Source organism: Lithobates pipiens, unplaced genomic scaffold (assembly GCF_037356315.1).
Source record: "Lithobates pipiens isolate NorthernLeopardFrog02 unplaced genomic scaffold, aLitPip1_a1.2 Scaffold_18, whole genome shotgun sequence".
Classification (NCBI taxonomy): Eukaryota; Metazoa; Chordata; class Amphibia; order Anura; family Ranidae; genus Lithobates; species Lithobates pipiens.
The window spans coordinates 532848352-532874122 of NW_027507758.1; the positions used below are offsets into that span (position 1 = coordinate 532848352).

Genomic DNA, 25771 nt, shown 5'->3' on the forward strand with positions numbered 1-25771 from the left:
AAGCCCACGAGGTGTCATGCACCTCACTGGACTTAACTCATAGTGGGCCTTTATTTTTTTTTACAAAGGAGATGAATTCTTGGAAGTCCGCCTTAAGTGGGAAGAAAACATTCCTGGTGTTTGTGTCCTTTTGTATTATCTGGTTGTGCTTGGGGCATTGTGGTTGGGGAAACAATAGTGACCAGCAAGGGTGGAGAGGAGCAATACTGCCTAGTGGTAGATGAGGAGGCACAATGCTGCCAAAATGGCAAATACTGATCACACCCCTTATTAGTTTGCTTCAATCTGCCCTATCCCCCCACCTTATCTGTCTTTCTATTTGCTGTTGAAGCTGCCCATGAAAGTGGGCTCGATCCACAAATATGCAAATTGGATGCGTTTTGAACCATATCCTATTCGCATGATTATGAAATAACATTGATTTCCTTTGCAGCTATTCACATATACGCGGTGCATCTGCAATACAAATTTAAACAGAGTCCTGTGCGTTTTCTGAGCACCGCAGTGCGGTTCAGGTGCGAATTCCAGGCTCACTGAGTTCTATGGGAACGCTTCTGAATCGCACATGTGTTCAGTGTACAATTTCAGCACAGATTACTCTCCTACCATGGGAGTTGACATCCTTTTATCTGCTATGTATTGGCCAGCACTGAAATCACAGCTGTAACTAAAATCTGGCCATGAGCCTTGCAAATCTGAATCAGAACCACAGCAAAAATGCACCTGAGCCGCTGAAAAATCCTTTTTCTTATTTCCATTGAAAACAAACATACAATTCCCATCGTGTGAACCCAGCCAAAATAACAGGAATGGGGCCGCATCATAATTGGTAGGTTCGTGGCTAGTACATGGTATTTTCATTCAAAATCCACACTTGGCTGCCAAAAGGAAAAACACAGTCCTTGGCAGTGACCTACGGCAGATCTGTGCATGCCTGAAGATGGTGCATTTGAGAAAGTTCAGGACCCCTCTTTGGGCTGTACATATGCCCATTCACAGATGTGTTGCAGGGCTCTGCCTTGTTCTGAAGCCAGAAGTAAGGGGACTGAAGTTCCTCTTTAGGCTGCTTTCACTCTGATCAGTTTTGAGTGGGTAGCTGGTTTTGACAGGTACCCGATCCCACTTCCTGCTGAGTTTGCCAAAGCGATTTCAGGCAGACGCTCAGTCCCCCCTCTCTGCAGCTGGCTCATTCACAGAGCGCAATGCAGTCACGCATGAGCAGTTTGCTTCACTGCCGGTTTCCCTTAGTGGAGATAGTGGTGGCAGCACCCGATAGCCAATTGAAAAATCAGCTTGGATGAGGACACCTCTGGATTCCTGGACAGGTAAGTGTCCTAATATTAAAAGTCAGAAGCTACAGTATTTGTAGCTGCTGACTTTTAACTTTTTCTGAAGGAGTCTGGAGCTCCTCTTTAACTGCTTGCCGACCATATACTGTACATATACGGCGGCAAGGGTCTTCCGGCTCTGGGACGTACACGTGCACCACCGGTGACCCACTCCCACTGTGATTGGACACAGCAGGAACCAATCAACGGAGCCAGTGGACTCAATGTCCGCCAGGACTCGCTGATCATTCGGGACAGAAGTAAAACAATGTTACTTCTATGTAAACAAGGCAGACTGCCGTTCTGTCAGTAGGGAAGGTACTGATCCTTTGTTTCTGCAAAGCAGGAACATGGATCTCTGCCTTCCCATACTACAAGCACTTCCCACAAGCACATTTTAGGCACACATTTAACCCTTTGCTCACCCCAGATGTTAACCCCTTCCCTGCCAGTGTCATTAGTACAGTGACAGTGCATATTTTTAGCACTGATCACTGTATTAGTGTCACTGGTCCCCAAAAAAGTGTCACTTAGTGTCCGGTTTGTCTGCCATAATGTCGCAGCCCCGCTATAAGTCCCAGATCGCTGCCATTACAAGTAAAGAAATAAATAAAAATTCCATAAATCTAGCCCATAGTTTGTAGATGCTATAACTTTTGCGCAAACCAATCAATATACACTTATTTGGATTTTTTTTTTTTTACCAAAAATATGTAGCAGAATAAATTGATGAAGAAATTAAATTTTTTACATTTTCTTTTTTTTAATTGGACACGTTTTATAGCAGAAAGTAAAATGTATATATATATATATATATATATATATATATATATATATATATATATATATATTCAAAATTATTTTTTTGTTTATAGCGCAAAGAATAAAAACTGCAGAGGTGATCAAATACCACCAAAAGATAGCTCTATTTGTGGGGAAAAAAGTACATACATTTTTTTGGGGTACAACGTCGCATGATGACGCAATTGTCAGTTAAAATAACGCAGTGCCGTATTGCAAAATATGAACTAGTCATGAAGGAGGGGGGTAAATCTTCCAGAGCTATAGTGGTTAAATCCGCACTTCATGCAGTGAGTTAAATACTTGTTTGGCTTGGTGGTACCCGGTGCTCTCCTCTTTCCCTCCGACACTCCCAGGTTGTGGGTGGCCCCTGGCCTGTACACAATGTAAAACTGCTGATCCTGCAATGTACAGGATGACGTCAGAGAACTGCAGCTGGCTGGGCCATGAAGTGAAGCAGCTTTGGGGAACCGGTTGCACAGAAAAAAGCAGTGTGCCATCGGACATGTCACCGCTAACATCCGTCGCTCCATAGAGGTCTATGAAGTGTCCGTTCAGGTCCGCCTAAAAAACTGATAGGCGGACCTGAAAGAAGACTCAGTGAAAAGCAAAAATGTCATATAACAACAGTGAATCTCCCAAACAGATAGTTATAAATACCTGACAAAGGTTCTAATCCCTCTCCAACCCTTCCAAAACAAAAACGTTTATTTTTGTTTCTACATTAAAGTGGGGTACCCCCTAAAAAAAAAAAAATTAAAAGTCAGCAGCTACAAATACTGCAGCTGCTGGCTTTTAATAATCGGACACTTACCTGCCCCAGGGTCCAGCGATGCGGGGGAACGAAGCCCCCCCCTCGCTCCGCTCGCGGCGCCGTCATGCATACTGTGGGCACCCGGCTGTGGCTTCACAGCCGGGCACCCACTGCGCATGCGCGAGCGGCGCAGGGCGCCGTGATACGCCGTACAGTCACCTGGGACACATGACAGGTCCCAGGTGAATGTGCGGCGCGAGGGGAAGTGATGTCACCAGCCCGGGCAATGAGGAAGGCAGATTACGAGGGACCCCCTAGCAACCGGTATTTAGAGGTGAGTAAAAAAATTTTTTTTTGCCAATTATTTTTTATTTTTATTTTTTTACGAATTTTAAGCAGTTTTAATTTTTTGGTGGCAACACCACTTTAAGGAAATGGTTTGTTCACTGATTAGACGCCAGATAATTATTGGTAAGCGCTTATACTTATGCGGGAAACATTTGAAAAGCAAACTTTTATTTTTCAAAACGGGTACTTTATTGTTCAGAAAACCATCAGATGGATGTAGAGGCCTGACATTTATTTCACACAATATAGTCCTATATGTGAAGAGACAGAGCAGAGTAAGAGAACGTCTAATCTGTGCACACACAGAGAAAATGTCATATGGAACCCTAGGGCATTGTTAGTCGTGTATGCTTTTGTGTCCTCGATGTTTTAATACGTCGGCCATTTTCCTGGAGAACAAGCCGTATATGTTTCTACAGAATGCGGCTCAAGTAAAATGGCGGGGGATTGGAGACAGCGTGATAGTCTCATTCCACGTCTGGCAGCGGGTTTCCGGTACTTGTAGTCATTTCCTCCCGTGTTCTGTGTGTGTGCTGGCAGCCGGTAGACATGGCGGCGTTTGGAGGTGAGGATCGTATAGTGACCTAGATATAAATACGTGTCGTATGCATTAGTGATTGTAGTTCTGCATCTGCTGGTTAAGTACAAGCTCGAGCATGCGCTGACAGCAAGAGTGGCACAGTGCAAGGCCTGCTATAGTGCCATGGCCAGATCTGACATGTGTCACTTCATGGATGAGGAATATAATGTGTGTGGGCAGTTAGATCCAAATCTTTTCTGTCTTGTATATCATATACAATTCATTGCATTCATATATACACTGATCATCCATATCAGTATCACCACTGGCTGGGTCAATGAATGGTATTGGTGATCTACTTACAAAGGCATATGGAAGTGTGTGAGATATATTAGGCAATAAATGAAAACGATGTGATGTAATTAAAGTAGAAAAAATGGGCAAGAGCAAGGATTTGAGTGACTGACAAGAGCCAAATTCTAACAAATAGATTCCTGGGTCAGAGCAACTCCAAAACTGCATCTCTTGTGGGATTTTCCTGTCTGTGGTGGTCAGGACCGACCAATAATGGACCAAGGAAGGAGAACTGTTGTGCATGAGGCTGCAAAGCTGCAGACCAGTCAGGGTGCCCGGGCTGACCTTTGTCCACAGTCAAAAGTGCCTATAATGGGCACATGAGCATCCAAACTGGACCATGGAGCAATGGGAGAAGGTGGCCTGATCTGATCACATTTTTTTTCCCATCACATGGATAGCGGGGTGCTGCAATTTGGGAAGAAGATAATGAACACCCCCCCAAATTTGACACTACCTCCGATACAAACCCCACCACACTGTGCCACCATTTAACTGGTGATGGCCCTCCCTATATACACCCTACCTGATAAATCCCCCCAGTGGCAGCCAGTGTATCTCGCCCCCCCCCCCCTCCTGTCTACCTGCACGGACACAAAATTGTACAACAAAAAACTGGTATGAATAAATGTTACCTGCCTGTACCCTGAAGAGCCAGGATCCCACCTTAGAACAACAATGGGTGAATGGGGCACTGAAGCTCTACACAGTAAATGCTAGAATCCTGTACCTATCGTGCATATCTAAAACCTATCTATACCCAGAAAATGTCTTATGAAAAAGAGTCCATATATGGCTACTCCAGTTCCGTGAGCCAAAAAATGTCAAAGATCCATATCCTATATGAATATGACCATGGCTGGCCTTATGAAGACTGTAAACTGTGTTGTGAAAAAAGTTGATCATGCTCATATCCTGGGATAATGTGGTGTGCCCATAGGGAGCTAGATGGCGAAGTGAGAGTCTATGTCCGTTTTAAGGTATGAGAATCCGCTGGAATCAGCAAGGTCCATAAAGACATGAATGAGCGAAGTTGGGGTGGAGGAACTTGACTGGCCTGCACAGAGTCCTGACCTTTTGCAGACTCCGACAGGTTTTCATCCAGAATGGTCCTGTATTTGGCTGCATCCATCTTCCCCTCAATTTTAACCATCTTCCCTGTCCCTGCTGAAGAAAAGCAGGCCCAAACCATGATGCTGCCACCACCATGTTTGACAGTGGGGATGGTGTGTTGAGGGTGATGAGCTGTGTTGCTTTTACCCCAAACATATCGTTTTGCATTGTGGGCAAAAAGTTTTGATTTTGGTTTCATCTGACCAGAGCACCTTCTTCCACATGTTTGGTGTGTCTCCCAGGTGGCTTGTGGCAAACTTTAGACGAGACTTTTTATGGATATCTTTGAGAAATGGCTTTCTTCTTGCCACTCTTCCATAAAGGCCAGATTTGTGCAGTGTACGACTGATTGTTGTCCTATGGAGGTGGACTCTCCCACCTCAGTTGTAGTTCTCTGCAGTTCATCCAGAGTGATCATGGGCCTCTTGGCTGCATCTCTGATCAGTCTTCTCCTTGTCTGAGCTGAAAGTGTAGAGGGACGGCCAGGTCTTGGTAGATTTGCAGTGGTCTGATACTCCTTCCATTTCAAAATGATCGCTTGCACAGTGCTCCTTGGGATGTTTAAAGCTTGGAAAATCTTTTTGTATCCAAATCCAGCTTTAAACTTCTTCACAGCAGTATTACGGACCTGCCTGGTGTGTTCCTTGGTCTTCATGATGCTCTCTGCGCTTTCAACAGAACCCTGAGACTATCACAGAGCAGGTGCATTTATACAGAGACTTGATTACACACAGGTGGATTCTATTTATCACCATCAGTCATTTAGGACAACATTGGATCATTCAGAGATCCTCGCTGAACTTCTGGAGTGAGTTTGCTGCACTGAAAGTAAAGGGGCCGAATAATTTTGCACGCACCACTTTTCAGTTTATTTGCTAAAAAAAGTTTAAAATATCCAATAGATTTCGTTCCACTTCACAATTGTGTCCCACTTGTTGGTGATTCTTCACAAAAAATAAAAATTTTATATCTTTATGTTTGAAGCCTGAAATGTGGCAAAAGGTTGAAAAGTTCAAGGGGGCCGAACACTTTTGCAAGGGACTGTAGCTGAAAAGGGTGGGCCAACTCAATATTGAACCCTACGGAATAAAGCCACATGCACACGATCAGATTTTCAGACGAACGTTTGTTTTTTATTGCATGCTAGTCTCATGTCGAAAGTGAAGCGGTTACTCGCCATACGAAAATTCTCGTATGACAGAATTCTACTTCAGAATGTGTTGAATAGTTTTCTATTTATTCTTCTGTTTCTGAGCATGCGTAGTCTTGCTCTTACCATTGTTTTTTTTGGACGCAAACTGTACTAATTAAATGAAAAACGGACATTGTCTTCACATTGGACAAAAATGTTAGTCTGCACATCCAGCTTTTTGTCGTACGAATTTGGAATCGGCTGTCGAAAGCACCATACTAATGATCTGACAATCGGCAGATCGTTTGGATGAAATTTGACTTCTGATTTTTGTATCGTGTGTGTGTACAGGCCTTTAGACTGGGATGCCATTAAAGTTTATGTGCATGTAAAGGCAGGTGTCCCAATACTTTTGTTAATATAGTGTATAGATATACAATTCATTCTACTCTTATGCTCTGTATGTATAAGGTTCATTTCACTCTTCTACTGTTTTATATAGAAGTCATTCCACTCTTATAATATACAGTTTATTCCACAGGTTAAATAGTACATTTAACCACTTCCCGACCAGCGCACGACGATGTACGTCGACAGAATGGCACGGGCAGGCATATTGGCGTACATGTGCGTACAATATTCGATGCCGCCGTGCCATCGGGAGTGCGCCGCCGGCGGCGCGCTCCCGCGCTGGTCGGGACCCCCGTGAGTCCGGTCGCGGGACCCGCGGACTCGATCGCCGTGGGCATCCCCGCGATCGTCTCACGGAGCGGCTGAATGGAGGAAATGCTGTGTAAACAACATTTTTCCATTCTGCCTAGCAACTAGTGACGCTGATCTCTGCTCCATGTGATTGGAGCAGAGATCAGTGTACACTAAATGAAAGCCCAACCCCCCCACAGTTAGTAACACACCCCTAGGAACACTTAACCCCTACACTGCCACCCACTGGTTAACCCTTTCACTGCCAGTGTCATTTACACAGGAATCACTGCATTTATATAGCAGTGATTACTGTATAAATGACAATGGTCCCAAAAATGTCCGATGGGTCCCCCACAATGTCGCAGTCACAATAAAAATCGCAGATCGCCGCCATTACTAGTAAAAAAATAAAAAATAAATTATTAATAAAAATGCTATAAAACTATCCCTATTTTGTAAACGCTATAACTTTTGCGCAAACCAATCAATAATCGCTTATTGCGATTTTTTTTTTTACCAAAAATATGTAGAAGAATACGTATCGGCCTAAACTGAGGGAAAAAAATGTTTTTTTATATATTTTTGGGGGAGATTTATTATTACAAAAAGTAAAAAATAATGCGTTTTTTTCAAAATTATCGCTCTATTCTTGTTTATAGCGCAAAAAATAAAAACCGCAGGGGTGATCAAATACCACCAAAAGAAAGCTCTATTTGTGGGAAAAAAAGGACGTCAATTTTGTTTGGGAGCCACGTCGCACGACCGCGCAATTGTCAGTTAAATCGACGCAGTGCCGAATCGCAAAAAGTGGTCTGGTCTTTGACCAGCAAATTGGTCCGGTCTGAAAGTGGTTAAAGTATCGCCTATAGGTGATTTTGGGTACTGAAGTTTGTAGCTGTTTCACAGGTGCACACAATTTTATGTTTAGTATCTATTTACTCAATGCCACTTCATCTGTTATATCTTGTGTAAAAATCTAGGAAATTCATAAAGGTTGTCTACGGCAGAATTCCGTTGTGCCACAACATCGCATAGTTCAGGCAACGGTCACGTTTACCTGTTGGAAACTGATATATAAATTTGGGCAGTCCGTGTGTGTGGCGATGCGATGAAGCAGGAGGGTTCATATGGACTTTCTGCCCTCCTGTGCAGCTGAGAAACTAAATAAAAAAAAAAAAGCAGCAGGCAGTACTTCAACGCACTGCATTCATACTGCACCAAAAATGAGCAGATTTGAACAGCACCTCACAGTTTGACCCCTCCAGCGCCACCCCAAAAAGTTTTTGGTCTATTTCACAAGAATACTCTGATCAGTTCTGGATGCTGTGTATAATAAACTTTCTTCTATTTACAGAAATGGGTGTGATGCCGGAGATTGCTCAGGCTGTGGAGGAGATGGACTGGCTGTAAGTTGTACATCCTCAAGTATCAAAAATTTTGGGAATAGTGAATGGAATATGTGCTCACTGGAACAGAGATTAAAACTATACACAGAGAATTCATTGTCCAGGTGTAGCCTGATTTCAACATGAATTAGGATAGGAGACTTGGTCACAGAGTCAATGCATTTCGAGGACCAGAAAACAACCCTTCCATCAGGGCTTGGGGAAGAGGGATTTTATGATGGCTGACGGATGTATTTGTCTGGTAAAATACTGTAAAATTCACATCTTCCATTCTGTTCAGCATTACTTTCCCCATCTAAGCCCTGATGAAGGGGGTGTTTTCTGGCTCCCAAAATGTGTTGTTTCTGTGACAGTTTTTTATCATTTTTTATATTGGAATACATTTTTACCTGGACAGTTAATTCTCAGTGTTGCACTTTAATCTTGGATCCATTTACTTACAAACCAGTGGAAATGCCAGCTCAGCATTTAGATACCCATTCCTAATAGCACCTCATTTCCTATACCAGAAAGATAAATGGGTTTCAGTGCTACTCCTTTTGTGTCCCAAAACTGTCTTCACTGACATTGGTCTGCATAGACTTGGCTACCTTTTTATATTCGTCAGAATCCATGACGGGGAATCCTGTACCCTCTCCCTTTTCTCTATCTTCTTGGCTGCGTTTTTTATTTTTATTTTTTATGGTGCAAGGCTGTCTTCATCAGTCTTCGTCTGTGGCTTAAAGTGGCTCTAAAGGCAGAAAGTTGTTTTGCCTTAATGCATTCTATGCACAAAGGTAAAAAAACATATGCAAGCAGCTTCCTCACCAGAGCCTCCACCCCCTCTATACTTACCTGAGCCTGCTCTCGAACCAGTAATGTGCATGAGAGCTGAGGATCTCTCAGCTCCCACACTCTCTGTCATGGCTGAGACATAGCATCGGGAGACATTGGCTCCTGCTGCTGTCAGTCACAACCAGTGGGGGGTGCCAAGCCACGCTTTGTGTGGCCAGCTCAGGAGCAGGCATGCACAAGTGACCCCATAGCAAGTGGCTATGGGAGCATTTGGCAGGCAGAAGGAGCCAGAGTGCTGGCGGATACCTGAGAAGAGGAGGATCGGGGCTGCCATGTTTAAAACCATTGCACAGAGCAGTTAAGTATGACGTTTGTAAAGGCATCATTTTTTTAAATTAAAATAACTAATCACGTTAAAATATTAAGAACTTGCAACAAGTATATAGGTCAGGGTTTCTGGCTTACTAGGTAGTGGAGTAAGGAGGAGAATGACTGCGCTCAAATTTGCACCTTTAAAAATAAAAATAAAAAAAAATCATTGGCAGCTTTTATGTCTGTCCTGGCAAATACTGTTTAATGTCATACTGTTGATTTTACTGTAGTTATAAATAAAAATGTATTGTATATTATAAAAGAAAACTCAAAAGGCATTTTTAATGAAATGTACTCCCTTTTTTTTTTTCTGTCTCCTTTTGATTTAAGTGGGCAGTGTTAGTCCATTCATGTCAAAATGAGTGTCTCTTGATAGCCCACCCCCTCGCTGCATCACCCCTTGGGCTATCAGAGGATAACAATATCAGTTTGTTCTGTATGAGCAAAGTGGCAGGGTTTCTTTAATACAGAGACTGAGTTTATATTTATTTATTTTTTTGTCTGTTAAACGTTACAGTTTTTGCTTTTAAATGCCTGCTACATGGGGACAGAGTCATAATTTTATGAGAATTCTTTACCTAGAAGATTGAATCCAAAATGGTGCTGCTCTATTCTTGTTAAAACAACTGTTTTGTTTTGCTGCACAGCCTTCCTACTGACATTCAGGCGGAGTCTATACCAATGATTCTAGGCGGCGGTGATGTTCTTATGGTAAGTTTAGTATCCTATAAGGCAGAGAACCCCTGACTAGTAACATAAACTGTGTCGCTAAACATTGTGCAGAATTTTTGTGACACTATCCTTTAATTTTAATGGTGTAAGGTCAACACAAGACATACTGTCTCTGATCGCCACCACACCAGTTATAACGCTGTGCTGCACTGGTAAAAGTATGTAACAAAATAAAATTGTGAAAAACGTAAAACAAATACTCGACATGCCTCTTACTGAATACGTTGGACTGTCTACTTTACAAAAAGGGGTTATTTGTTAGATCTTTGTACTGTCCTGTTTTCCGCCTCAAGAAATATAGACCGTCAGTACATCAGGATTGAGATGTATGTATGTGTGTGTGTATATATGTATGTATATATATATATATATATATATATATATATATATATATATATTATATTCTCCTTGTTTGTGCACTTTCCTACAGACTAAATAATATACACACTGATTTGGGTTATTTTCACAGAAGAAATGTAGCAGAATACATTTTGACCTAAATTTATGAAGAAACATTTACAGAAAAGAGAAAAACTTGTTTTTTGTTTGGCAAAAATAAACCCAGTGGGGATTAAATACCACCAAAAGAGAGCTCTATTTGTGTGAAAAATTTTAAAAATTTAATTTGGTTACAGTGTTGCATGACCGCGCAATTGTCATTCAAAGTTTGACAGCGCTGAAAATTGGCCTGGGCCCGATATTGAAGTGGTTAAGTAAAGTAAGTTTGCATAAATTCTGATCTGTCTCACATAAAAGTCCTACCTTCCTGACATGGATGTAAGTCTCTTCCATGTGCATAGATCAACATCTTTCTCCCCTAAATTCATGACATTGGCGCTCTGAAAAAATGGCCACTGCTTAGTTACCTCTGTTTCCTAGCATGTGATTGGTCACCGAGGAAGCAGCAATGCATTGTTGCTCTGCCCTTCTGTGGGCATTTTCTGTGTAGCAGTGACAAGTATACTGTGGAGCAGTAGAGCATCGATTGGCTTAGTGTGCTGCCCTACAGGAGGTCGACATCCATACTGCAAAATTTCAGGATTTTTCCCTTTTTTTTTTTTTTTTTTTTTTTTAGAAAGGAATATACTACTAGATTCTGTGTGTTTTTTTATATTGCATTTAAACTTGGCTTCAAAGGGCTTCGTCTAGAGCTGTTATTTTCACCCACTTGCTTTTTATACACCATATCTCAGAGACTCCAATAGGGAGGCTTTCATGCACTAGTTTGTGCTCTTGTCCCCTCCATACAAAAGCATTACAATGGTGTTCCTCTGTCGCTGCAGGATTCCTAACCTATCCAGTGTTATGGAGAATTATTTGGAACATGGGATTACCATTTGGCTTTGTAATGGCTTTGTAATGGCTGTGACATTTGTGTGTAAATGGGAGCTCTGGGGGATGTAATAGAAGATGAATTGGTTTAATATGGGATCTGTGATATTAATGGCTTGAATTTGTTTGTTACAGGCTGCTGAGACTGGTAGTGGCAAGACAGGGGTAAGTGTATTTGGTTCTATTTACAGTACATTTCTTCCCCCCTGTACAAAGATAGAATAAAAAGCTGCAAATGATAGATACCTTGAGAAAACGGGTGCACGATCCAAAGCCGCACAACTGCAGCATTGTAATTCAAACAGAAGGTCCACAACATCATATAGTACTCTTAAAATGTTCATTTATTGACTGCTCCACAGTAAACGCATCCTATATACAGAGATTTTGATGCGTTCCAGCCTTAAAGGAGAAGTATGGGAAAGCAAAAATATGTAGTAGATGCTACCATCATACCTGCATTGCATTTTTTTTCCTTTCTCAGCTCTTTCGTTTTTGCAGAATAGTTTTTTGAAGATCCCTGAAGCAGCCTCTAACTTTTTTTTTTTTTTTTCCTTCAGTTCAAACGTTTTCAGGGGGTGGAGACATCTCCACCATCCAGCCTCTCCTTCACTCCCTCCCACTGGAGGACAGGTGGGTGTGGTTGGTGAAGATGTGCACACCCAAGCTGCTATCTAGAACGAGCACGTTCTTCACATGCCTCTGTTTCCATGGCAGCATGTCCACAGCTAAAACCCGGAAGCAGAGACCATGTGATACAAGTGAAGTCTCCTCACCTTTCTCTGGCTGTTATCTGCAAGCTCTCCTCTGAGAGACTCCAACACCTCCACCTGGGCTTTGATGTTCATGTTTCCTCCGACCCCCCCCCCCCCCCCGTCTCCTCCAGCCAATGGGGAGAGGGGCAGTCACTTCTCATGTCCTGAAATGAACACGGGTATGCTCTCTACACATAGTACTGTGTTATATCAGAAGAGGAGATATGGTGAGGATCATAGTGACCTGTTCCCTGTGTCTGTTCTCTGAAATGTACATAGTGCTGTGTACCGGTGTACAGTTCATAGGAGACTGACAACACCCCCCACATCTAAACTGACCCCGATATGTCCCCAGAGTCTCCTTTTATTGTACATATCATCCCTCTGTCATTGTACTCCTGTACAGTGCCATCATCCCCATCCCTGTATTGCATGTGATCCTGTAATACTCTTTTTACAATGAAGGGAACATTATTGCTTTTGGGGGTACTAGGTAATATATCAGTTATGGGGGAGCAAAGCTCTGTCCATGTCTGAGGAGCTCTGTGCTTCAGTATGAAAATACAAGTAGATGTGAATGGAAGGTTTCATTGTCTCATAAAAATCCAGATGGTCAATAAAAGGATTAATTCACAATAATAGCTCTGATTTTATTTAATTTTACTATACCAGTAATGCATGGAACTCCTGTGTGATGGCACATCCATAAGTGTATTCTGCTTTACAAATATATTTTGTTTTCACTCTGGTAGATAGTGCTGTGTATGTAAATGTCCTCTACATATTACTATAGGTGACTTTTACCTTAGTCATTGACCTGAAGTTCTCTTATCTCTGCTGACTCTTCTGCCCATTGAAACATGCTTTGGGGGAGAAGGGAGGGAGGAGAGAGAGAGAGAAGGGAGGTGGGAGTAGCTACGCTCTGAAGTCTTGGGAACATCAGTCAAGAAAAATTACAGGAAAGTGGCTGGATCCAGACTCTAGAGCCAGACCATTGTTGGTATTTCACTGTGTGAAAGTCTGTAGCCCCTCCCACAGGTAATTAGCTAGGTCCCCCCCCCCCCCCCCTCAGAATGAGGGCACTTCTGAGAGTCCTGGAAGGATTTATAGATAGCAGCAGCAGCACACATAAAATAGATGTAAGCAAAAAAAAGGAAACCTATACATCTTTTAATCGGCTTTAGTCATAACCAGTTATGATTAAGGCTGAAACATGTCAATGCCTCTGTTTATAGAATGTGTTTACTGTGGACTAGTCAATAAATGAGGTTTTTAAGACCATTATATGGTGTTGCAGACCTTCTATTTTGGGTTACATTTTTCTCCTGCATGCTAAAAATTGTGTATGAAGAACATTGAATACAATGACAACAGGGTGGTCAGCTGTGTATCAGGACTACCCTGGACAGGAAGCGATCTACTTACTGGGCCCAGATTGCAGAAAAAAAGGATTAAAGTTCGGTTTAGAGCTGCTTTACTCCACCCAAGAGGTAGTTTTTTTTTATTTGTATTTTTCCGTAAGAGTGTTATTGTGTGTGTGTGTGTGTGTGTGTGTGTGTGTGTGTGTGTGTGTGTGTGTGTGTGTGTATATATATATATATATATATATATATATATATATATATATATATATATATATATATATATATATATATATATATATATAGAGAGAGAGAGAAAAAACATTATATATAAGTCAATTTCAGTTTTTTTTTTTTTTTTATCCCTTTTTTTTTGTTTGTTTTAGGCTTTTAGTATCCCTGTCATTCAGATTGTGTATGAAACCTTGAAAGATCATCAAGAAGGCAAGAAAGGAAAGGCCGCTGTTAAGACTGGCAGCTCCGGTAATTGTATATGATTTAACAGTAGTTCATCTGTTGATATTTTAGCAGTAGGTTCCAGATTAAGCAAATTAGACCCTTTTCACACTGGGTGGTTTAGCGGGCGCTATTGTGCTAAAAATTGTGCCTGCAAACCAGCCTGAAACAGCCGCTGCTGCACTGGAGCGGTGCGTTAGCGGGATGGAAAAAAAGTCCTGCTAGCAGCATCTTTGGTGCAACGAAGGAGCGGAAATCAATGGGGCACCGCAGCTATAGCGCCTGCAAAGTACCTCAGCAGAGGTGCTTTGCAGTGGTTTTTAACCCTTTCTTGGCCACTAGTGGGGAATAAAGCTACCCTGCTAGCGGCCTAATAGCGCCACAAATCCGTTGGTAAAGCGACGGATTTGGGGGGGGGAAACGTACGTACGTACATAGTGTTGACAGGTGCTTGCTCCCACGTCCGGCTCAGTTTGCCTTGGTGAGGTGAGCTGGTAGTTCGGCCCCCTCCTTTCTCCAGCAGCTGGTTCATTCAGTGCTTGTAGCTGCTGACTTTTATTTGGCCTTTTTAACCCTTTGGCGCAGGTGAATTACCGGGGGGGTCGGGCTTCTGGCCATGTGAGTGCTATGATTGGCTGTCACGGCAGTCTGAAACCGCCCAATTGCAAGCAGCGATCAAGCGTGCTCTCTCGGTACAGCTCTGTTGGCGCTATTGCGGCCCGGCATGTTTGCATGCGCTCTGCTCCAAGAGGTTAAGAAGCTGCAAGGGGAGTGCTCATTGTGCAAGAGTGTACAGAACCTGCTTGCAGCTCTACATAGAAACTGTATGCCGCTGCTGTGGCTCCTGGCAAATATTTTATGAAGGTTCCTTTTTTTCCCCCCCCCCCAAGTAGTTTCATTAAAGTACATTACAAAACAGACCCTTTTGGCATTCTCTGGCTGAACAGAAAACATAAACTATCAAAACAATCCCAACTGTAGTCACAGCTCCAGTACCTCTTGATCACCTAGGGTAGCGGCATCGCATGACCAAGGTAGGCACTATCATAGTGAGTAGACACATATCAGATTTAAGCAAAACAAGCTAGGAAATAAAGAAATTAACACAATACATAGGAAGGAAGGTAAGAAACGGTAGCGGGGTTACCCGGGGTGGCTCATACCAGGTTAACCCCTGCAAAGCCCCTCCTTCTCAAGGAACTTAGAACTTACACACCATCCACTTAGTCAAGCACAGTACTGTCTCTAGCATTAGTAGTGGAGGGAGATTAACCCCCCTGACGGTATTCCCGAGTCTCGCTCGGGGTGGAATTTTCATACCAAAAGCGGTATCCCCAAGCCAGACTCGGGACTGCATCGCTGGATCCAGGAGGAGGTTTACTTACCTTCTCCCTCGGATCCAGCGGTGTCCCCGCGCTGTACGAGCGAGCCGTGTCCCGCTCGATGCATCACATCGCCGATCTCCGTTCCCTGCGAGCGTTGCGACGCACGGGGACGGAGATCGGCGCCAAATTCAAAAAGTGAAACAGACAGTAAACATACAGTATAATGTAATCTTACAGATTACATTGCTGTATGTAAATATTTCACATCCCCGTTGTCCCTAGTGGTCTGCCCAGTGTCCTGCATGCAGTTTTATATTATAAAAACTGTTCTTTATGCCTGGAAACTGGAGATTGTCCATAGCAACCAAACTGTCACTTTACATCAAAAATGGTTTTAGACCAGCTAGAAAACAGCGATAATAAATTGGAATCACTCGCAGAATTGAGCGATAGCGATTTTTGGGGAGATCCGTCATCAAATACTGAAAAGTAATGACAGTGACAATTCTGCAACTGAGCAAATTTCAGTGTTTTTGATTTGATTACATTATTGAATAATTTTTATTATTGTTATATTATTATTTGGTACAATTATTTATAATTATTTATTATATTATAATTTATGATTTAATTTTTCAAACTTTATTATACCCGGGATGTCTGCTAGACTCTGGTTTGGACAAATTTAAGTGAGTTATTCCTAAGAATTGCAGGACTACAATATAAAACGCCAAATTTTCATGCAAAATAATGGTACCGCTTTTAGCACCTAAAATCCGAAATAATCGTACCGCCAGGGAGGTTAAATTCAAATGTCCCACACCTTATGACATTTTTTGGGGGCAACCTCAGGAGAGATGTCGTTTTATACAATGGGACCACTAAATTAACCCATTTCTTCCATCCCTCTAAAGTAGGGGCCTATCTGATTTCCATGTCAAACAATGGCTTTTCTAGCGTAGAATAGAAGTAAGGTTCCTTGCACTTTAATAATCTATATGGCCCCCTTGCTGCTGTGTGCATGAGCCTTAAGAAATTGTAGATGGCCAAATGTCCCATGCTTTTTAAGTGTGTTTAGCCTACTTTAGGGATCAGTTTGAGATGCTTCTGAGATCAGAGTTTCTTCACGGTTGCATATAACACTCTGACCAACATTTGACCTCCTTGTAAGCTGTGTCTGCTTTTGTATTTCTGTTGACATGTAAGCAAAGCTGTTCTGACACAAACCCGTCAATCTCCGATCTCACGATCGGCTTCTGTCGAATGAGCATGTGGGAGGTGTATTCTGGAGGTGGGGCAATCCTCCTGTCAGAACACATTAGCACTTGGGGAGATTGCTGTACTAACATTGCACAGTTAGTACAGCTACCTCCTCAGTGTTGTGTTTTTTTTTTTTGTTTTGTTTTTTCTTCCATTCAGCCCACTAGGTTGAGCGAAAATTAAATAAAACTTACTGTGTATACCTGACATAAGTCCTAGTATTTTCTGCAGTTCCCCTGTATTAAAAAAAAAAACACCATGTTCTTGACTAATTTGTAGTATAATGAAAACTGTACTTTTTATTTTTATTTTTTTTATAGTGCTGAATAAGTGGCAGATGAATCCATATGACAGGGGCTCTGCCTTTGGTAAGTATATTGTCATTTGCTTAGAATTGGAGATGAGCGTGGGTTTGGCCCAAACTTGGGTTTATCCTGAACCATTAAAGAACCTGTCTCTGCCCCCCAATCAGCTGTAGCCCATGCATTCCTTACTTTGGAGCTGCAGGGGCAGAGATCCTTCTGACATCATTGACATAATTTGGCCACGTGCCTACATTGGGTCAATGCCATGGCTCCAGTTCTATCATTTATCTCTTGTATCATTGTATAAAACTTAAATTGTACAATGTTTCAATTCTCTCAACTGTGGGTGTTACCTAGGGGGGTCTTCAGACAACCATAGCCTGTCTGTGAGTACTCGCTCTTTTACACTGAAATCCACCCATCAAGGCACTATGATATTTGCAGAAATCCTTCCTAGAACCAGCCTTCTACTTGCATCAGGACTGAGGGATTGGGCTGCGTACTGATGCAGGGTGCTGTGATGTCATGTGCAACACCCTGGTTCCATCTAACCATAGAAAATCTGCAGATAATCTATAGGTGTATGGCCAGCTTAAGTCATTGGGATTCTGCATGTTGAGCATAGTCAGGTGTAGGTAAACTCTATAAAACATGCTACTAGTTGATACTGTTTCTGTGTAGTGTAATTATTCTGGCTAAGGGATTCCCACAAAAAGGAGATATTCATGGTATGGCTTTATACCAGTGGTCTCCAAACTGTGGCCCTTTGCCTGTCTTTATCCGAACCTTGAGGCATTATTCCTGCCAATGACACCATTATAGGGCATAATTCCTGCCACGGGGCACTATTCCTGCCACTGACACCTATAGGTATATTTCTTCCACTGGGAACAAAAAATGGGACACTTTTTTTTTTTTTTTTTTTTTTATTTTTTTTTCTTCCCAATGACACCGACTATTCCTCTCCCTAATACCAAAGATCGGGCGTTATTTATTCCCTCTGGGCACAGTCGGGCCCCCCTAAAGTCTGAAGGACAGTAAACCGTCCCTTTCTTTAGAAAGTTTGGAAACGCCTAGTTTACCCGATCACAAGAGATCTCGCTAAATTATATGTGAGGTGGAGAAGCTGCATAGATCACAGTTGCAGTCTGCAGTCCCTCCTGGATGGCCTCCTAAAGGTCTGTTCAGTCTGGCAGTAGGCATTTTATTTAAAGGAAAGGGCACCAATTATGATAGAAATATGGTAGCTCCTATTGCATGCTTGGTTTTAAAAGCCACTGTGCTGTAACCCCCCCATCCTCTGATTTCATTGTTTTGGTGAGCCAGAATTAACTCCACTGGATTATGGAGCACAGAAGAGCTTTTTCAAGCCATTCTCATTGGAAAACGCTCACATACAAAAGGAGAAAGGATTAAAGTGGTTTACCTCCCTGCCTCTCTAAACGCTTACCTGAGCCTGTCAGCAATCCAGTGCTGTGCTCGGCTTTAGTCTTCTCTCCCCTCTCTTCTCACAAGGACTCGGGCAGCAGCAGGAGCCATTGGCTCCCACTGCTGTCTATCAAATGCTGTGTGGAGGGCAGGGCCAAGCCGTGCTGGACACAGGCGGCAGTGCAGCTCAGGAGTGAGCTCGCAGGTGTACCCCCATAACAAGTGACTTGCTATGGTATCGTACAGAGAAGAGCAGGAGGTTGGAGCACCAGTGCGGCACCACAAAGGAGGAAGATAAGGGGCTGCACTTTGCAAAACTATTACACAGAGAAGGCAAGTACAACATGTTTGCTATATTACTAAAAAAATAGATTCTTCACAATGATTTTAAAGCCATGTATTACCAGGCAGACCTGTATGTATAATTGCTTTCTATGTTTTTGGAGAAGGTTATTTGAATCAGATTAAGCAGGCAGCCATTGAAGTCATATCAGGTGACATGCATTTTTATCTGAAACATTGGAAAATTAAATATTGAACCTCAAGAATTTGCAGGTTTTAAAACTAAAGAAACTCCCATGTGTCTTTCATGACTGGTACATTAAAACAAACAATTGTGTGGACGTTCTGACCAGCTGCAGGTTTCCTGGAAGAAATTTACAGTTAACAAATTTATTTCATATGGTGTCGGAAGTTGCTTTTTAATTTATATATTCTTTTTTTTATCTTCTACAGCCATCGGTTCTGATGGACTTTGTTGTCAGAGCAGAGAAATGAAGGAGTGGCATGGATGTAGGTCAACCCGTGGAGTCAGCAAAGGTAAACGGAGCCAAAGAGCATTCGGATTATACAAATCTATTTAACATGGGTAACGTACTGTATAGCTTACCAGTCTTTAGGTTTAGTGGCTACATTAATTAATTCATTTTTCTTTTCATTTTATTTTTTTTTTATCTGGTAATTTCTGCCAGTAACTCACTTTCCTATCTTAGGATGAAAACCCCTACTTGCTGTACCATATTTTTGGAGTAGTGGTATGGTCACCTTTAGAACAAGGGCTTGAGGTCTACAGAACACCATTCTTGTATACATAAAAAGGGGGGGAGTTCTGTAGCTCAGTGGCAACCTGTGCAAGGCTGATAAGATTCTTTGTTGCAGAGGCACTATGTTTGCTCACTTCAAAAAGTTACGAGCTCACAACATATCTGACAGGTTCAATAGGTATATTTACATTTATTGAAGAGATACAGTACTGTATAACAATACTCTCTTCACTAAATTTTTAACATGCCAAGAAGTTAATTGTTTGGGTTTACATATTCTTGCCCTTGCAAATTTAATCCAGTTTTATAGCAACCGTGATTGTACTGTTAATCATTGGGAGCAAGCGTGGGTGAAGGCAGCTTGGGCTACACTTGTTCCTTTTATACTGTAATCATGGTTGAACGCACTTTTTACCTTCGATATTTAATGTTGTATTGTATGCTTTTGTGTTTAAACATACAGTATGTTCTGTAGAGTATTATGTATGATGTTTGTAGAGCTGAAGTTATCACTGTTTTATGGTTATCAGAGACGCTGTCAATGGTGCTAAATTTAAAATGAACCTGTGATGGACTCCATATTCCTAAGGAGTATGTCTGCCGTATAAGCTTCCTTTGCCTGGTACCATCACTATCCAAGATCCCTCAGCGCACCCAGTCACTAGCCATAACTCATTGGGGGCTGGATAAAAGCATAAGACTTTTATTGAAGAATAGACACAAGTATATATCCCTGGAGACAATTCCCCCCCCCCCCCCCCCCCCCCCTTGGTGTAGAGACACAGGGCAGAGTAAACTTTACATCCAATAACATGAGGCACAAGTGCATTCAATCTTTTCAACAAATGTTATAAACAAAAACTGGGCATGCAGCCAACTTTGTCAGTGGGAAGAACACTTGAGGAAACTTTCCCCTTTCTTACTCTACCACTGTTCTTTATTGCTTGGAACATGCATAATACACACATTAAAGAGGGTAAGGTAGTGTTGGTGACCAGCATTAACCTCATAGGCCCAGCTGAAAGAAGTGTGGCTTCTCGGTCACCCTGTGCCCCTAATAGACACCGGGTAACTTACACATAAGAGGGGCCTGGGGAGCTGAAAAGAGTTTCCTGACCTCGTAAGCTGGGTTCCACGGGCCCCCCCGCACAAAGTTACTCCTGTCACAGTACCTAAAGGGTACATGTACAGTACAACCTTGGATTATGAGCATAATCCGTTCCAGGAGAATTCTTATTATCTTAATTTCCATGCTTTGGATTACTTGTTCCGCATTGACTTCTGTTGCATGCAATACCACATGTGGCTGGAGGGGGTGGGGCCCCTGAAATACTTGGAGACTGCTCGGCTACACCTGGAAACCCTCGGGAACTGTGTATTTCCTAACCGTTCTGAGTGTCACCGGCGCCCCCGCACATCTGGCCAAATGCAATGCTACACGCCACAGAGGCTTGAATCCTGCTCGAGACAACACTCGCAAACTGAGTCAGGATTTTTAAAAAATGCTCGTATTGCGAAACGCTCGTTAACCACGCTGGGTTCCATACAGGATTCCACTATAGTTCTAAACAAGATCCAGTTTGCCATCTTTCACACTTGCTCATCAAATCAGTAATAGTTCTGAGATGCAGTCAAATGTTCCTTGCCATGGCCTGCAAGGTGGCCAAGCTGTGCATACCTAAAATTCTGGATGGGCCCTCTGCATACTGCTATATACCCTTTTTGGCAAACTTTGCCAACAACATGGATTTTTAGTTTACATATATTGCAATACATGATTTTAAAGTGGTTGTAAACCCTTTACAACCACCTTAAACTACAGACAAGCCTATTAAGCCTAAACTATTAGGCTTACCTGTAGCTGCACTGGATATCTCCTAAACCTGTATTTGCATGTGCCAAAGTCATGCAGCACATGCGGGCTTAAGCCAACTGAAGCAATGGCAAGTACGTGCCGTTGCTTCCGTTGTACTGTGCCATTCCTGGCGGCTCCCGCATGCACGGGAGTGACTTCATTGTGGCTCCGGCAAATCACACGCCGGAGCCGCGATACCCGGAAGTAATCTCTGGGATAGATGCCACCAGGCTGAGGGAGAGACGAGGACGGCTGTGGGGGCTTCGTTCTCGGGTGAGTAATTCATAATGCCTTTATCTTGCGGGGTGTTTTATTTTTATTTATTTTTTTCTTCAGGAGGGTTTACAACCACTTTAAGCTGACCAACTGTGTCCAAGTAATCCCTCTATGGCTAGTCCTTACTCTGTTTTGCAAAATGCAGATTCTTCAGTGGATGTCGTGCCAGTATGGGGCAGATATAAACAAGTTGGTTGTAGGAGAGCTACAAGGTTCAGGTCTGGTCACGGTACTGCAATGCACTAGAAATAAGATATTCATGTGCTCAAATCCCAATAGCTTTTACATGTCTATAATACATCAGGTGCTAAAGGGTGTGACCACATTAACACTAAAAACAAAGTTACAAAGTTTTTAGTTAACTTATATTGCAATAAGTGTTAAAGTAATCCCTCTATGGCCAGTCCCTACTCTGCTCTACGAAATTCTCCTGTAGATATAGAACCAAAATGCAGGAAATAGACACATGTTGAAAGAGAACTATAGGATCATGTCTGGCCACTGACCTGCAATAGAAGTAAGATATACTTTATGAAATGTTGCGCAAGCTGCGGACCTGGACGTACACAATCTATCTTTAACTGGACACATTCACCTAAAACTGTCATTATCCTCTGTGTTCAGGCCTGACGTGTCACCTTTTTCAATGGTTTTATCAGTTCCCTACTTTAACTAAAAGTCAAAAGCTTTGGCACTTTTTAAGAGAATATTGTGCAGAGCTGCTAAAGAAGTTAATTTAATTGGAAACGGGTTGGCTTTTAACTGTTCTTTGGAAAATAATACATGTCATTCTTTGTTTTTACAGGGAAGTATTACTATGAAGTGTCCTGTCATGACCAGGGTTTGTGTCGAGTTGGTTGGTCTTCACTTCAGGCTTCCTTAGATCTTGGTAAGTGCACGGTGTACCTTGCAAGCTACATATTACCTTACAGAAATGGCAATGTTCACCCAAACTGCCATAACAACATGTTTTGCATATTCTTGCTTTATCTCCAATGGATATAATCATTAGGAGTTTTTTTTTTTTCATCCTCCTAACATTTTTATTCTCCACATTTAGCATACCAGACAGTACACGTTCTGGTGATAAAAGTAGATAATGGACTAGTTGTGGATAATTGAATGAGAAAACCCATATCTAAATTTAGGCTTTTATTTTTTGTGTCAAATGGAACTCTCATTCTTGTTTTCAAAAGCTTTCCTTTTCTAAATAGTTTTGAAATTTCCTTTTAAGAACTAAAACAGAGGAAGTGGTGTCCCACAGTTGTGAAAAAAATCCTTCTTCTGTTCCTTGATTGTATGTCTGTGCAAATTCCTCCTTGTTCACAACATCTGTTCTGTTTTGCCAATGTAAGACCTTTGCTACATCTTATGCATTGGATGAGGTACACAACATTATTGGAGGTGTAATTGTATGATCCTTTGATATTGAAGGTTCCTTTTGGGTGTGTGAATTTTTTTGGTTGCACAGTTTGCAACGTGTGTTTTTTTTTTTTTTATTTATTTTTTTTTATTGCAGTTTGTTTCCATCTTTTTTTCTATAATCAGGATGAAGTTTCCTGCTGATTTAGTTTGCCTGAGCTTGGGTGGTTGTCTGAATGCCAGTATTGGGGGGCTGTTGGAATATTTCAGTGTATTATCGTCTATTCTGATAGGTTGTGAATCTTTGATTTATAGTTTTTATCAGTTTTTTTTTTTTTCTTATCCCTTCTAGTACTCGATTGTATGTGGTTACTAGAGGTACACAGCTTTCTTTTTTTTTTTTTTCTTTTTTTTTTTTTTTTTTTTCTCTTTGGATTTCAAGGCTGTGTATGAGTTGGTGTTGATGGTTTTTGTCTTTGTGTCCTTTCTTATGGAAGGAGTTTGCTAGTGTTCTGAGTTGTTTTATCTCAGTCTCCTGGATCTGAACATATTCAGGGATAGCTGATGGCCCGTTTAGTGTGTTGGGGGTGAAAACTGGAACTGTGGAGTTGGTTGCATCGATGAGTCGGTTTCCTGTATATCGAAGTGTGAAGCTTGTTATCTCTGTATACTGTGGGGTAGAGCTGCACAATTAATCGTCAAGAATCGTTATCGCAATCTTGACAAAAGTGTTTCACAATTCTTTCTATGCCAAGAATTCTCTCTGCTCTTTTGAAGCCACAGCAGTCAAAAGAAAGGAAGAGAAAAACTGGGGGCAGTCTGCCAAGAATCAAAACATTATTTATCAGTTGAACTTGAGTATAAACACTAACAATTTGTCAATGGACTAGACTTTGTGTGTAAGTGAAAAAAGTTTAACCACTTAAAGCGGGATTCCGCTGTTTTTTTTTTCTTACCTGTGTCATAGGTGGGCGATTGCTACAGTCGGTTAGCATCCACGATCGGCGTGCTTTTGACCCCCGGCGCGACGATTCTTTTCCTTCGGATAAGTTTTAAAAAAGTACTCAGGCGTTTTCCATTTTAAGTGTGGGCGTCTGAAGCCCACAGGCATTTACTTCCTCTATTTGACGCTCGGCTCCCAGCATGCTCCGCTCCATCTCGCTCATGCTCACTGATAGTGTCCTTTTGTGTGTTTTGTTTGACTTCCTTGTGTGCAATGGTGGTAATGGCAGATACAGCTGCCTGCCCACTTAAAAAATGGCAAATTCGGACACGCCCTCGTCACGTGACCGGCGTCCTCCCGAAATCTCACGAGATTTCGCAATTTCTTTGTCCCCATGGATTCTTGGGAAATAGCTTAGAAATTTCCCAGGGACCATTGCGAGGAGGATAACCACGCCTACTCCCACGGGAGGACAGCCCGGAAGTCAGCAGAAACATCTGAAATATAAGGTTAAGTAATGAATATTTTTTTTTTCAGGGTTCATTTAGGTAAGTATGCTATCTTGTGCTTTTAATAATATGAAGTTAAATTTTTAGGTACAAAACCGCTTTAAACACTAAACCTTTTTCTGACATTTGTTGGTTTCAAGTTAAAATTATTATTATTATTATTATTTTTTTTTTTTTTTGCTAGAAAATTACTTGGAACCACCAAACATATTTTAGTAGACACCATAGAGAATAAAATGGTGGCTGTTGCAATATTTTATGTCACACTGTATTTGTGCAGCGATCTTTCAAATGCAATATTTATTTTGACAAAATTACTTTAATGATTTAAAAAAAAATAAAACTAACCAGTGAAGTTAGCCCATTTTTTTTGTATAATGTGAAAGATTTTACGTTGCGAGAATCGGATTCTAAGCAAAAAAAAAAATAGTTTCTCTTTTTGGCCAGAATCGTGCAGCTCTAGTGTGGTGTCTAGGAAGTTAACGTGTATTTAAATCCATTTTTAGTTTGGTAGATGGGTGAAAGTGTTGATCAATGAGCTAAACGGTTTTAGATTTTTGATTTTCTTTGTCCATATGATGAAAATATAATCTTTTTTTATTTTATTTTTTGGCCAATATTATCTGTATGGCTTTTGTTGTATGCTGTTCAGGAATTTGTCTTCCAGGTCAGCCATAAATAAGTTTGCGTATTGGAGGTGCCATTTTACTTCCCATAGCAGTACCCATACACTGAAGATAGATGTCATTGGTGAAGTAGTGTGTAAGAATGAATTTGATGAGCTGTGTAACATCCTCAGCAGTGTATTTATGGTTTGGTGAGGATAAGAATCTGTGACCTGGAGCCAACCCATCCTCATGAGGGATGTTACTGTACAGAGATTCTACATCCATAGTGACTAGAAGTGTGTTGGTGGTAGTTTGTTGTTGCACAGTGTTCATGACTTAAGATTTTAACATTTTTCTACACAGCCTGACATTTTGTTCATTTTAGTTTATTTATACCTGTTATGATGGGTCTGGCTGGATTTCCTGGCTTGTGGATCTTGGGCAGTATGTAGAAGTTCCCGATTTCTGGAATAATAAGTTCTGAATGTAGGTGGGTTGGTAGTGTTAATGAGATCTTTTGCTTAATAATAAAATCCTGGTTCGGATCATAATCCAGTGTTTTTTTTTGTTTTTGTTTTTTTTTTTTTACAGTAAGTAGCATTTGCCAGCTGCCT

The 25771-nt window shown here is 41.7% G+C and overlaps 1 protein-coding gene across 1 annotated transcript in view; it reads left to right on the forward strand.

Annotated features, from left to right (window-relative positions):
- Positions 1-3690: 3690 nt before the first annotated feature.
- Positions 3691-25771, forward strand: part of DDX1 (DEAD-box helicase 1) — a 64381-nt gene continuing 42300 nt past the window's right edge. The window contains exons 1-8 of the mRNA XM_077488812.1: positions 3691-3796; positions 8410-8461; positions 10255-10318; positions 11807-11836; positions 14174-14270; positions 17149-17196; positions 19297-19380; positions 22541-22624. Of these exons, the coding sequence (XP_077344938.1) occupies positions 3781-3796; positions 8410-8461; positions 10255-10318; positions 11807-11836; positions 14174-14270; positions 17149-17196; positions 19297-19380; positions 22541-22624 (475 nt within the window). The 5' untranslated portion in view covers positions 3691-3780. The remainder of the gene's footprint in view (positions 3797-8409; positions 8462-10254; positions 10319-11806; positions 11837-14173; positions 14271-17148; positions 17197-19296; positions 19381-22540; positions 22625-25771) is intronic.